Genomic DNA, 13,852 nt, shown 5'->3' with positions numbered 1-13,852 from the left:
TGTTAAAGCAAGGTAGAATATTGCTCGTATAATTGCTATTAATAATTTATATGTAAATTTCATTATGGATATTACTCTAGCTGCTATATTTGTGAAATTTATTGAAATTACTTTCTTTTACGGATTTGATGCAGTGTTCCGTAAATCCATTCGAAGTTGAAAATTTCTATTATAAATCAGTATTTATATTATACAAAATAAAACAAGTTAAATGGATATTAAAAAATTGATGTATTGAGTTGCAAATGAAATATATCATTTTTCATTATTCACCTTTGGTTGTTTATACAACTTTTGATTTGACTTAAGAAACAACGTTATTACAGTCTTTGCCTGTAGAGCAAATTCTATAATGAAAAATCGATTTAGGAAAAGTATTAGGAAATAAAGCATAGATGACACCACCAATTATTTTTAGAGATTTTATTTAAAATATGAACAAAATATCAGTAACAATAATCTATTACAAATTTTAACAGATAAATCAACTAACAAATAAATAAAGGCATAAAAAATGAAGAAATTGCAATAAATAAATCAGCTCGTAGACAAACTTATCAAACATCAATACAACACAATCATTTGTCTACGAGAAACAACAAATATCACTGAATTTTTTATTAACTGAAGTATCCTATCCCTTCCATATTTCAACAGTACATTTTATCTCACTGATCTACTAACACCAAAAGTAGCTACTGTAAGTACTCCATACTTTGTCAACTATCCTTAAACTTTTTTTAAATTGCAATCACCTCTGGATCAATACTTTTGATCAGTCAGTCCGACCCATTTAAATAAGACAAACCTTATATGTAAAAGTACTGCCTACAAGAATTCCAAAATATGATCTTTATTCATCTATTGCAATCCATAGTAGCAACCATGGTAGGCAAGGTTATGTAGCACTTATCAGGTGCTTCCTTATGTGGTCTTGCCAAAATAGGAAGGTTACTAGGATACATCAATAACTATAAAAGTCACTAAATTGTTACAATTTAGGACGTTTATCGTCTAATTTCCTTTTCTTTGGTATTATATAAGTTGTACGTCGTCTGGGTCTTATATATGGATAACGACGCTTAACAGCCGTATTACGATCAGCCGTATTATGATCAGCTATACTATTATCAGCAGTATTACGATTAGCAGTATTATAATCAGCCTTATCATCATTAGCAGTATAACGATCAGCCATATTATTATTATCCGTATTACGACTAGCCGTATTATCATCAATCGTATTACTAGTAACCCTACTATTAACAGCCTTATTACGAATCTCCTTAATATGAGCAGCCATATAATTATAAATCGTCGTAAAATCGGCTGGAGTAGTATAAACCGTATTACGATTAGCCATATTACCAAAAGCCCTATTACAATTTTTTGATTCACGATTCTGATCGATATTTGTTGTAGGAAGTTGAGCAGCTTCTTTGCTTTTTAGATATGTACCCTCTGCAGAGCCTGAGACATTATTTGGTTGTCGTGGAGATTTTGGATAACCTACAAAATCATATAAAGACTTTAATAATTTTGAAAAAAGATTGTTTTAACCACATCAAGGAATTTCTAAATTTTACTTGGACATATTTATATTTCTCTTTTTAAATAATTAGTCTTGATTATATGTCTAGTTCAATAAATAATATGTTTTATCTTGTCTAGAAGAGACTTTCGATTTTCGATTTTTTCACGGTCTTTATCAAAATATTACCTGACCCTGACATTTCTAATCAATAAATTAACAAAATACAATCTGTTTTAAGATCTTCTATCATCACTACTATTATAAACTGTATTATGATTATCCGTATTGCGATCACTCGTTTTATTATAAACCGTATTACCATCAGCCCTATCCCATTTTTTTGGTTCACGATTCTGATCCATATTTATTCTAGGAAGTTGAGCAGCTTCTTTGCTTTTTAGACATGGACCAAGTGAAGAACCTGAGACATTATTTGGTTGACGTGAAGATTCCGGGTATCGATTGAACAAATTAACATCTTGAGAAGTGCTTGGTTTTGGATAACCTACAAAATCATATAAAGACTTTACTATTTTAAAGTGAGTTTGTTTTAATCACATCAAGGAATTTCAAATTTGTCCTTGGAGATATTTATATTTATCTTTTTGAATAAATAGTCTGGATTATAAGTCTAGTTCAATATATAATGTATTTTCTCTTGTACAGAAGAGACTTTTGACTATTATCAGCCGTATTACGAATATCCTTAATACGATCAGCCTTATAATTATAAACCGTATTAAAATCAGCCGGATTATTATAAACCGTATCACGATTAGCCATATTACGATCAACGGTATTATTATCAGCCGTATTATTTTAAACCGTATTACAATTAGCAGTATTACCAAAAGCCGTATTGAATTTTGTTAATTATCTATTGTGATCTATCAAAATTTTTTTGGACATATTCATATTGATCTTTTTGAATAAATAGTCTCGATTATATGTCTAGGTCAATAAATAATGTGTTTTCTCTTGTATAGAACAGACTTTTGATTTTCGATCTTATCGAGGTCTTTACCAAAACATTACCTGTACCTGAAAATTCTAATCGATAAAATACCAAAATAAAATCTGTTTTAACCGTATTAAGATCTTCTGTCATCACTACTATTAGAAACCGTCTTACGATTAGTCGTAATACGATCAGTCGGTCTATTATCAGTCGTATTACGATTAACCGAATTACGATCACCCGTTTTATTATAAGACGTATTACCATCAGCCCTATTCCATTTTTTTGATTCACGATTCTGGTCAATATTTGTTGTAGGAAGTTGAGCAACTTCTTTTTTTTTTAGACATGCACCCTCTGCAGAATCTGAGACATTATTTGGTTGACGTTGAGATTTTGGATAACCTACAAAATCATATAAAGACTTTAATAATTATAAAGAAAGATTATTTTAACCACATCAAGGAATTTCTAAATTTCCCTTGGACATATTTATATTTATCTTTTTGAATAAATAGTCCCGATTATATTTCTAGTTCAATAAATACCTAATGTGTTTGTTTTCTCTCGTATAGAAGAGACTTTTCATTTTCGATCTTATCGCGATCTTTACCAAAACATTACCTGACCTTGACAATTCTAATAGATAAATTACTAAAATAAAATCAGTTTTAACCTTATTAAGATCTTTTTTCATCACTACTATTATAAACCTATTACGATTAGTCGTACTATTATCAGTCTTATTACAATTAGCCGTTGTATTATAACCGTATTACAATTAGCCCTATTACCAAAAGTATTTTTCCATTTTGTGAAGTCACTATTCTGATCCATATTTATTCTAGGAAGTTGAGCAGCTTCTTTGCTTTTTAGACATGGACCAAGTGAAGAACCTGAGACATTATTTGGTTGACGTGAAGATTCCGGGTATCGATTGAACAAATTAACATCTTGAGAAGTGCTTGGTTTTGGATAACCTACAAAATCATATAAAGACTTTAATAATTGTAAAGGAAGATTATTTTAACCACATCAAGGAATTTCTAAATTTCCCTTGGACATATTTATAATTATTTTTAAATAATTAGTATCAATTATATGTCTAGTTCAATAAATAATGTGTTTTCCCTGGTATAGAAGAGACTTTTGATTTTCAATCTTATCAATTCTAATCAATAAAATACCAAAATACAATCTGATCCAGCGTTATTAAGATCTACTGTCATCAATACTATTATAAACCTTATTACGATCAGCCATATTATTATAAACCGTATTACGATTAGCCGTACGATTATCAGTCGTATTAAGATCAACCGTATTACGATCACTTGTTTTATTATAAACCGTATTACCATCAGCCCTATCCCATTTTTTTGGTTCACGATTCTGATCCATATTTACTCTAGGAAGTTGAGCAGCTTCTTTGCTTTTTAGACATGAACCAAGTGAAGAACCTGAGACATTATTTGGTTGACGTGAAGATTCCGGGTATCGATTGAACAAATTAACATCTTGAGAAGTGCTTGGTTTTGGATAACCTACAAAATCATATAAAGACTTTACTATTTTGAAGAGAGATTGTTTTAATCACATCAAAAAAATTTCAAAATTTTCCTTGGACATATTTATAATTATTTTTAAATAATTAGTATCAATTATATGTCTAGTTCAATAAATAATATGTTTTATCTTGTCTAGAAGAGACTTTCGATTTTCGATTTTTTCACGGTCTTTATCAAAATATTACCTGACCCTGACATTTCTAATCAATAAATTAACAAAATACAATCTGTTTTAAGATCTTCTATCATCACTACTATTATAAACTGTATTATGATTATCCGTATTGCGATCACTCGTTTTATTATAAACCGTATTACCATCAGTCCTATCCCATTTTTTTGATTCACGATTCTGATCCATATTCATTCTAGGGAGTTGAGCAGCTTCTTTGCTTTTTAGACATGGACCAAGTGAAGAACCTGAGACATTATTTGGTTGACGTTGAGATTTTGGATAACCTACAAAATCATATAAAGACTTTAATAATTGTAAAGAAAAATTGTTTTAACCACATCAAGGAATTTCTAAATTTCCCTTGGACATATTTATATTTACTTTTTGTATAAATTATCTAATTCGATAATAAATATGTATAGAATAGACTTTCAATTTTTGACCTTATTGCGTTCTTTATCAAAAAATTATCTAACCCAACAATTCTTATCAATAGAATTCAAAAATACAATCTGTTTTAATATTGCTAAGATCTTCTGTCATCACTATTATTATAAATCGTATTACGATCAGACGTATTATTATAAACCGTTATACGATTACCCATATAACGATCAACCGTATTACCGTCAGCCCTATTCCAATTTTTTTATTCACCATTCTGATCCATATTTATTCGATAAGGCTGAGCAGCTTCTTTATTTTTTACACACAATATTTTTTAACCATATTAAGATCTTCTGTCATGACTACTATAATAAAACGTATTATCTACGATTAGCCGTATTATTATCAGTCGTATTACGATTATCCGTATTGCGATTAGCCGTTTTATTATAAACCGTATCACAATTAGCCCTATTAACAAAAAACCTATTCCATTCTGTTAAGTCACTATTCTGATCCACATTTATTCTAGGAAGTTGAGCAGCTTCTTTACTTTTTAGACATGGACCCTCTGCAGAACCTGAGACATTATTTGGTTGACGTGAAGATTCCGGGTATCGATTGAACAAATTAATATCTTGAGAAGTGCTTGGTTTTGGATAACCTACAAAATCATACAAAGACTTTACTATTTTGAAGAGAGATTGTTTTAATCACATCAAGGAATTTCAAAATTTCCCTTGGACATATTTATAATTATCTTTTTTCCCTGGTATAGAAGAGACTTTTCATTTTCGATTTTGGTATTCCAATCAATAAAATACCAAAATACAATCTGTTTTAATCATGTTAAGATCTACTGTCATCAATACTATTATAAACCGTATTACGATTAGCCGTACTATTATCAGTCTTATTACGATCACTTGTTTTATTATAAACCGTATTACCATCAGTCCTATCCCATTTTTTTGATTCACGATTCTGATCCATATTCATTCTAGGAAGTTGAGCAGCTTCTTTGCTTTTTAAACATGGACCAAGTGAAGAACCTGAGACATTATTTGGTTGACGTGAAGATTCCGGGTATCGATTGAACAAATTAACATCTTGAGAAGTGCTTGGTTTTGGATAACCTACAAAATCATATAAAGACATTACTAATTTCAAAGATTATATGTCTAGTTCAATATATAATGTATTTTCTCTTGTACAGACGATTTTCGATCCTATCACTGTCTTTACTAAAACATTACCCGGATCTGACAATTCTAATCAATAGAATACCAAAATACACTGTCATCATAACTATTATAAACCGTATTACGATTAGCCATATTACCAAAAGCCCTATTCCATTTTGTTGAGTCACTATTCTGATCCATATTTTCCCGCTTTTTAGAGGAATGCAAATAGAAATTTGACATAATTAACGCACGTCCCCATGTCGCTAGAATGATACACCAGTACCTTCAAGAGGTTAATATTGAAATTTTACACTGGCTTGCACGCAGTGTGGACTTGAACCTTATTGAGTATGTGTTGGACAATATTTAGAGAAGGGCGAGATTCACACCTTCAACAACAGTGAGTGATGTTTACAATATTACCTTTAAAAATGTACAAGTGAAATATGTATTAAAAGTCAATACCAACATTGTGTAATATGCTTCGAATTAAATATTAGTATTAGAATTAAAGTCGTTTATAGCGTAGAAGTCACGTTCTAGTAAATATGCCTTCAAATTCCTACGAAATGCTTTATAGATTTGATTTCAATTGGCAAATGATTGTGCATTTTTTGCATTGTACAGTATTGAGCCCTTAACTAATTTTGACCGTGGAGTAGGTTAATGTGTGTGAAAATTACTTGGAGGACTTGATCACAAGTATGCCACGGCGTTGTTGTGATTAGAGCTCAAGGAGCCAAGCCACGTTACTAAATTTAATTTATTCACTTTTAAAGATATTATGTATCTGAGCTTAAATACAAAAACAGTTAAGACTATATGAAAACATCCATATAAATAATGATAGTACACATAATCACTGAGGACCAAGTTGGTTTTGTATACCATGTGTTATTATTAATTTAATATAATGTGATATGGAGAAAATTGATTTTATTAATTCGTTAAATATACATTGAAATATGTATGTTAAGTTTCCTCAAGAGCTTTCATTACCGATTGTGCCATAACAATATTATATATTCCATATGAAATAGAATCAAAATAATTTGATATATTTTATAAGAAGATTGGCAATTTTTAAGAAATCTATTCATTAATCCTTAGATTACATAACATTGAATACCTGGAGTATGCGATTTTCCATTAGTTGCCTTTCTTGAAGTGGTATTCCACTCGCCAATGTGTGATATTTGTTGCGGAGTGTTTGTATTTAGACAACTAAAAAACAAAAAGTATTGTGTTTGTAAAATATGTGCATTTTCAATTTGATCATTGTAATGAATGTGTTGTTATTACCTTCTATTGTAATTAGAGGTGGAAGGCAAATTTTCATAAGTTATTTCTTCAACTTCAGTCTTTATCTCATCTCTAAAAGTCATTTTTTCGTTGTTTGCAATCAAATGCTTCTGTTTTTCTCTTTTTAAAGAAGACTTGTGCATTATCGATTCAAAATCATCTTGGGATAATTCTTCTTTATAAATCTCTGGTTTGACAACTATTTGGGGTAATTCTTTTTCATAAATCTCTGGTTTGATATTTCTTTGGGGTAATTCTTCTTCATAAATCTCTTGTTTGATATGTTTTTGGGGTAATTCTTCTTCATGAATCTCTTGTTTGACATTTTTTTGGGGTAATTCTTCTTCATGAATCTCTTGTTTGACATTTTTTTGGGGCAATTCTTCTTCATGAATCTCTTGTTTGACATTTTTTTGGGGCAATTCTTCTTCATGAATCTCTTGTTTGATATGTTCTTGGGGCAATTCTTCTTCATGAATCTCTGGTTTGACATCCTCTTGGGATAATTCTTTTTCATTATTCTCTGGATTTGTATCTTCTAAAGAAAATTTGTTTTTAGAAATCACATAATTGCCATAATCTGAAGACGATTCGTTTTCAGAAATCACATACTCGCCTTTTTCTATTGACTTTTCTTCAGAAGTCTCATTTTCATCTGAAGACGACCCTACTTCAGAACTCTCCTCTGAAGACGATTCTTTTAGTTGAATTCCATATTGAGCCAACAAATGTCTTGCTGCATGGATTGACAAAAATAATTAAATATTTTCTTATATTTTTTTGCTTACAACTACATAGTTCAGAACTAATATTATTCAATAGGGTACTTCCATGGTTTGAGAAAAAAATAGTTTTGGATAGTTTATATACTTTTATTATACTTTTTTTTTTAATTCTTCGATATTTATAGACAAAAAAATTATTGAAAATTCAAAAATTTTGTAGGTAGTTTAAACATTTCAGTAAGGTCGTCATAATGCGTGACGTCATAGGTATAAAATAAATAATGAACATATGATACAAAGTAAAAACGAAAGTTATTCTAAAATAAGCATTATCAATTAACTTTGATTAGAGGTATATAAATCGTGTTTTGTGCTAGAATGTAAAAATACCTGATAAAGTTTATTTATGCTGCGAAGAAATTCGAATATACAACAAAAATGGCTTGAAAGTGTTGGTCGTTTTGGCGATCCTGCGAGGTGTAATTATTTTTTATTTAATGTAAGTAAGATTCAAAGTAAACTTATTTCAATATATTATAGTATTAACTTTATTATGTTTTTAATTTTTGATTATGTAATAATGTAAGAACTTGACCTTTATTCACTTTATTCTTATATATAGAAAAATGTTTTATTTATACGTAACTAATAAATAAAAACTGAATTATAACAGAGCACACTACGTTGTCGGCAACGATAACCTCGTGATCAGATGCTCAATATTTTCTTTAAATCTATGACATCACAACTGAAAACCGATGAGAATGGTTTTCTTATGTAGTTGGAAATTTGAAATTTTTGCGATTTCCAATTAAACATTTACATATTATTTTTCCACTTTTAATTAAAGATTTTACTTTCTCACAATATTTCATATCGAGAACTTATAAATTAGACAATAAAAAATAAATACTAGGTATATCACAATCAAATTACTTTTGCAAGTTTGAAGACAATAGAAGTATTAAAACTGTCCAGCTCTAACGCCCATGAATACCTACCATCACTGATAACAACAATTTTGTTAATGAGATCCTTGGATGATGATTGTTGTATTATCAATATTAGTTTCTTACTAATTTTTTAAAATAATACAAAATGAAAGTAGTATAAAATATGGCAGTTATTTTTGATGGTTAATTGTAGATTAATTGAAAAACGCTTACCTAATTCACGGCAAATCGTACATGCGTAAAAACTATTTTTTAAGTTAGCATAGCATTTCGAGCAACAGACATGGTAACAATGTAGTCTAATATACTCTTTAACATCGACCCAGCTATAAATAAAATAAGTGTCAATAGGATTCACAAAAATTTATCTAAAAATTGTTTTTTAATACCATTTCATACATTGCATGATGTTTATTTCGAATGTCCAATTGGTTTTGAAATACGTACAAGATTTCCTAAAAGAAAAAATTGAATACACATAAATATTTCAATATTTTAAATAAACTGTATGGTCATCAGTCACACCTGTAAAATAAACTCCTTCATATATATTTATCCTACATAAGGATTTAGTTCATATGAATCTACAGAATATATAAATCAAAACGTAAAATAAGCTTAAATGTTCTTGTTTTTGGAGAGAACGAAATCCAGATTTTAAGTTGTAGAAAGTCAGTTTCACTCTCATGAATATCAATAAAGGTGTACAAGATAAAAATATTGTTGAATATGTCATTAAAAAACTGTCAGAAATAGAGTTTTTATTATGGTTTCTCTAAAACTGGCGGAGGTACATGTAGATGGCTTGAAAGATCCAATCAAACCTCTCAACAATCTTCCCTCGATATATGAAGGGTGGAAGTAAGGATGATTATCTCATATGGGAATCCTCCTCTTCTACGAAAAAATAGAAACACAAAAGACAGTGATGACCCTCTGAGGCATGGACTCAGAGGGGCGGATTGCCAATGATACCTGTACTAGCTCAACAATGGTAGTGAAACAAAATACTACCAATTATTGGGACAACCTACAGTGGCTGAGACAGGCAAAGACTCTTCTGGGAAACTATAACCAAAGTAAATCTGCTGATTGTGTCAACCTAAGAAAGAACAATCTACGAATAACAACAGGAGTTCTATCAGGGCACTGTCGCCTCAACAAACACCTGAAGACGCTAGACCTAGCAGATAATGTGGCGTGCACATTTTGTCACACAGAGGACGAAACCTCTATTCACATTCTCTCAAAGTGAAACACTAAGGAACTCCAGAGCACGAGACCTGGATACGTATGAAATAGAAGACAAAGATCTCAGGCAATTAAAGCCATACCACATTCTAGACTTTTTAAAAGGAGTGGGATTAATGGATCCACTATAAACACTGGGTTCTCCAGTATCGCAGCAAGAAAGGGGGACACAATAGATCCTTTGCGTTGCCCCAATTCCATATATACATACATTTATTTTGCACACTGATAAAAACATGAAAAATATGAGCCAGAGTCAGTTCTATGAACTTTCAAAGCAATTTATACTGTAAAACTGTTTTTTTGCTGTTGGGACACTACAAGTCTTTCAATTTTTAGCCTTCCTTTCATTCTTACATATATGTTACGTCAGAATTCTAATTTGATGAAATATTAGTTTCACTTTGTTTAAATTTTCTACTTCATTATATCTTGTTATTGATAACTCCTTAAATATTCATTTTTGGGACTACACAAATTCTATTATATAGATACTATATTTGGTTATTTTCAACTTGGAAGATTTTTCAATAGAGTTTTGTTTTCCAAGTGAATTAATTATATTTCCATTAAATATCACTAATATTTGTAGAGATGATGAGGTAGCTATAAGAAAATTAGTGTAGACTACAGAAAACAAAATACCAACAGGAGAAGTTTTTTTAAAACTATTCGTTATTGCCCTGAGCCAAGAATATTATGACAAAATATTTGATATAAAATCAGACTCATGAAAAAATCATTTGTAATCAAAGAAATGTTATACAAAAATCTGTATACATAATACTACGAAGAAACACCTTATTCAAGGAACAAATGTACGCTGGGAGGCAAACAAAGAATATTGTTCTGTCAGTTTTGTATGGTTTTGTTACTTATATCAATTTTTTAGTTGAAATAATTTAATAGTTTTATTAAAATAAATAGTTTAAAACTAAAATATGCTTGAGGTTGACTCAGTAAATTTAGGAAGTATGGAAAATGATTCCAATCTAGTAGAACAACACATTTTGTATAGTAATAGTAAAGGTTTTCAAACAGATATTACAATTGAACATTTAACTGAAACTTTTCTATCATCAACGTTGACTCAGGCCTTGACTTATGAAAGCTTAGAAAATGAGGATCTAAAAACATATTATTATACTGGCTTAGCAACTTACAATGTTTTGAAAACAGTTATATTACTGGACCCATCATTTTGTCACCAAGTAACAACGTATTACTTACTTACTTTGGCTAAATTAGGATTAAACTAAGATTATAAATATTTGGCATATAGGTTTTGTATTTAACCCTACTTGGCTTCCACTTATTTTGAAAATACTTTACATATTATGTGTGTTAGATTAATGAATTTTGTCTTTTGACCATTTTGCATTCAAGGAATCATTCCACGTAACTATTTAGGTGAAAATCGACTGTTTTAAAATTGGGACTGAAAATTTATAAACCGCAGCACAATCTTGATACATTATTATCAGAGCCAAACTTTTGAGTATATGATATGAATAATGCAACAAGGATTCATCTGTTGTATTTTGAACATTTCCCAGAACTATGATATATTCATTTAATCATTTAAACTTCTAAAAATTTTTATTTGTTTGCAGTATAACAACTATTAATAAGCTCTAGATAGCTAACAACGTCCATATTTATCACTTTTGAAAGAATTCCTCCACTAAAGGTCAATTCATTATCTGTAAAGGGACGAAATATCCACAATATTTATTTGGATTCTGGATTTTCCACTAAAATTTTTTGGAAATAGTCACTGCTTATTAAGAAGCACGAGAAAGACCGTTCGAATAATATTAACTAAAGGTTATGTTTGCCTCTCAGCGGCCATATTGGTATTAAAAAACGTCAAAGTCTTGGAATGCCCTATTAAGAATGTACATTGGAATTCCTTTTTTTCATCGCACATATTTAAAATTTTTTTATTGATATACAGTCCCAAATACCTATTCATGTATATAACTTCCCTCATTTTCTCTATTTTAAAGTGTTGCTTATTTTAATAGTGTTATTAAGTGTTTCAAAATATTACAATTATGATGCAAGTTTAGAAGTCTAAAGCCTATAGATTTTAAATTTGCCGCCCAAGCTAATTTATGTTTAATTAATATGTTGTTAAGAGTGATTTCTCGTGATTGTCATCTGAAACTTTCCAAGAAAAGACAACTGCAAATAAAGCACGACGATGCTAACAACATAGGCAGAGGATGATTTAAATTCTGGGTCTTAAAGGGTTATAGAAGAATATATGGGAAGTGTGTATTTAGCGTGTATTTAAACTATAATACGATACGATTAATCATAAAAGTTATAATATATAAATAAGAAATTTAAAGTTGTCCAAACCGTGTTTAATAACGATGTAGTTTATTCAATGAAACTTGAAATATATATTATTAAAATGTATTGAGAATTATGACTTTTATTTGGGATATTACCGAAGAATATACTTTATTATATTATTTATTTTGTTATAAATTATAAGTTTCAAGTAATATCTTATGAATAATTATTTCGCATGTTAGAATTTGTGAAGATATATCAATTTAAAATGACTTACCTGTTTAAAAAATAGAGGAAAATCACTTTTTAGTTTATAATCACCACTTCGACACCAAAAGAAATCAAAATGAAGCCACCACTAATAGCACTAATTCTTTGTTGAAACAAAATCCCAGTTTCAAGTGGGCATAGGATGAGTGATATGACAGCTCATACTTCTGATTTTATTAAAAAATGTAAACCATTGAATTGAAATGTGCTTATTAAATTTTCTCATCACAAAAAGTCGTAATAAATTCGAAAAATTGTTTATAAGTACATATTTTTGGGATTTTGCTAAATTTTTACTTTATGTCTGTATTGTAGTTGGATATCCAGCCAATCATCATACAATATATTCAGACTATTGAAAAGAAGAATATTGAGGTTATAAAATCTGTCAAATTATTATGAAAAATTTGTTGTAAATATAAATTTTCAATAACTCATCAAAATACGAGTCAATATTCAATTTTAACCAAAATCTTTTTCAATTTGGTCCATGGAGGTGAATCTGTAGTATATTCAATTATGATTTATTTTTTTATTTATATTAATCAAGTTATATTAAATATTAACTATATGTAATCATACGTAGATCCGAATTCTGGGAGCTTTATTTATTGAAAAAATATCTAGGATGTAATCCGTTAAGTTTAAAAAACATATTTCCAAGTTTGACTATTTACGAACTTGAATATGTTATTTCATTGAAGCAGGTATTGAGGACAAGCTAGTGATTTCTTAGAAACACTAATTTTGTAGAAGTTTTATATGTGGAATGGAATAATCTATTTATATTAGGTGTCCAATTTTTGCTAATAAATGCAGAGTGAATAATTGATTTCTTCATATACATCCTTCAAAACTATTCTTGTGAACTGCAGGGTTCATATCTTGGTTACTTGTATTTAACTACATGTTCAAGGAGCTCAATCGCAGCAGAGGAATCTCGAACCTTCCGGCAGAGATAGAAAAGTCTCCAAAAAAATTAAATTGATAATTTTGTATCTAACAGAGTTCAATTCATATGCTTGGTAAGCTGATGAAATAGACGAATTAACTGATAAATCAATAAATGAAATGTATTTAATTAGTCTCACTTTTATAAATTAAGTAATTAACTAGTGGATTTGTCAATCTGATCATTCTTTGGTAGTATTAATGCAATAGCAAAATTCAGGAATAATCAATAAATGTAGGACTCAAGAACAAATTAAAATGATCATGAATAGATCAATCATTGGATT

At 29.5% G+C, this 13,852-nt stretch overlaps 1 protein-coding gene across 1 annotated transcript; it reads right to left on the bottom strand.

Annotated features, from left to right (window-relative positions):
• Positions 1-408: 408 nt before the first annotated feature.
• Positions 409-11,808, bottom strand: LOC130451801 (dentin sialophosphoprotein-like). The gene is made up of 14 exons (XM_056791054.1): positions 11,271-11,808; positions 9,179-9,244; positions 9,003-9,115; positions 7,728-7,847; positions 7,112-7,649; positions 6,939-7,033; positions 5,573-5,758; positions 5,176-5,286; positions 4,379-4,519; positions 3,851-4,036; positions 3,287-3,472; positions 2,757-2,897; positions 1,854-2,039; positions 409-1,509 (listed from the first exon to the last, which is right to left on the bottom strand). Exons 2-14 carry the CDS (start codon positions 9,193-9,195, stop codon positions 992-994), a joined length of 2,538 nt encoding a protein of 845 aa, XP_056647032.1. The 5' UTR covers positions 9,196-9,244; positions 11,271-11,808; the 3' UTR covers positions 409-991.
• Between the last annotated feature and the right edge of the window lie 2,044 nt (positions 11,809-13,852).

The sequence above is a fragment of the Diorhabda sublineata genome, chromosome X (genome assembly GCF_026230105.1).
Source record: "Diorhabda sublineata isolate icDioSubl1.1 chromosome X, icDioSubl1.1, whole genome shotgun sequence".
In the NCBI taxonomy this organism is placed as follows: Eukaryota; Metazoa; Arthropoda; class Insecta; order Coleoptera; family Chrysomelidae; genus Diorhabda; species Diorhabda sublineata.
This window is presented reverse-complemented; position numbering and strand designations above follow the sequence as displayed.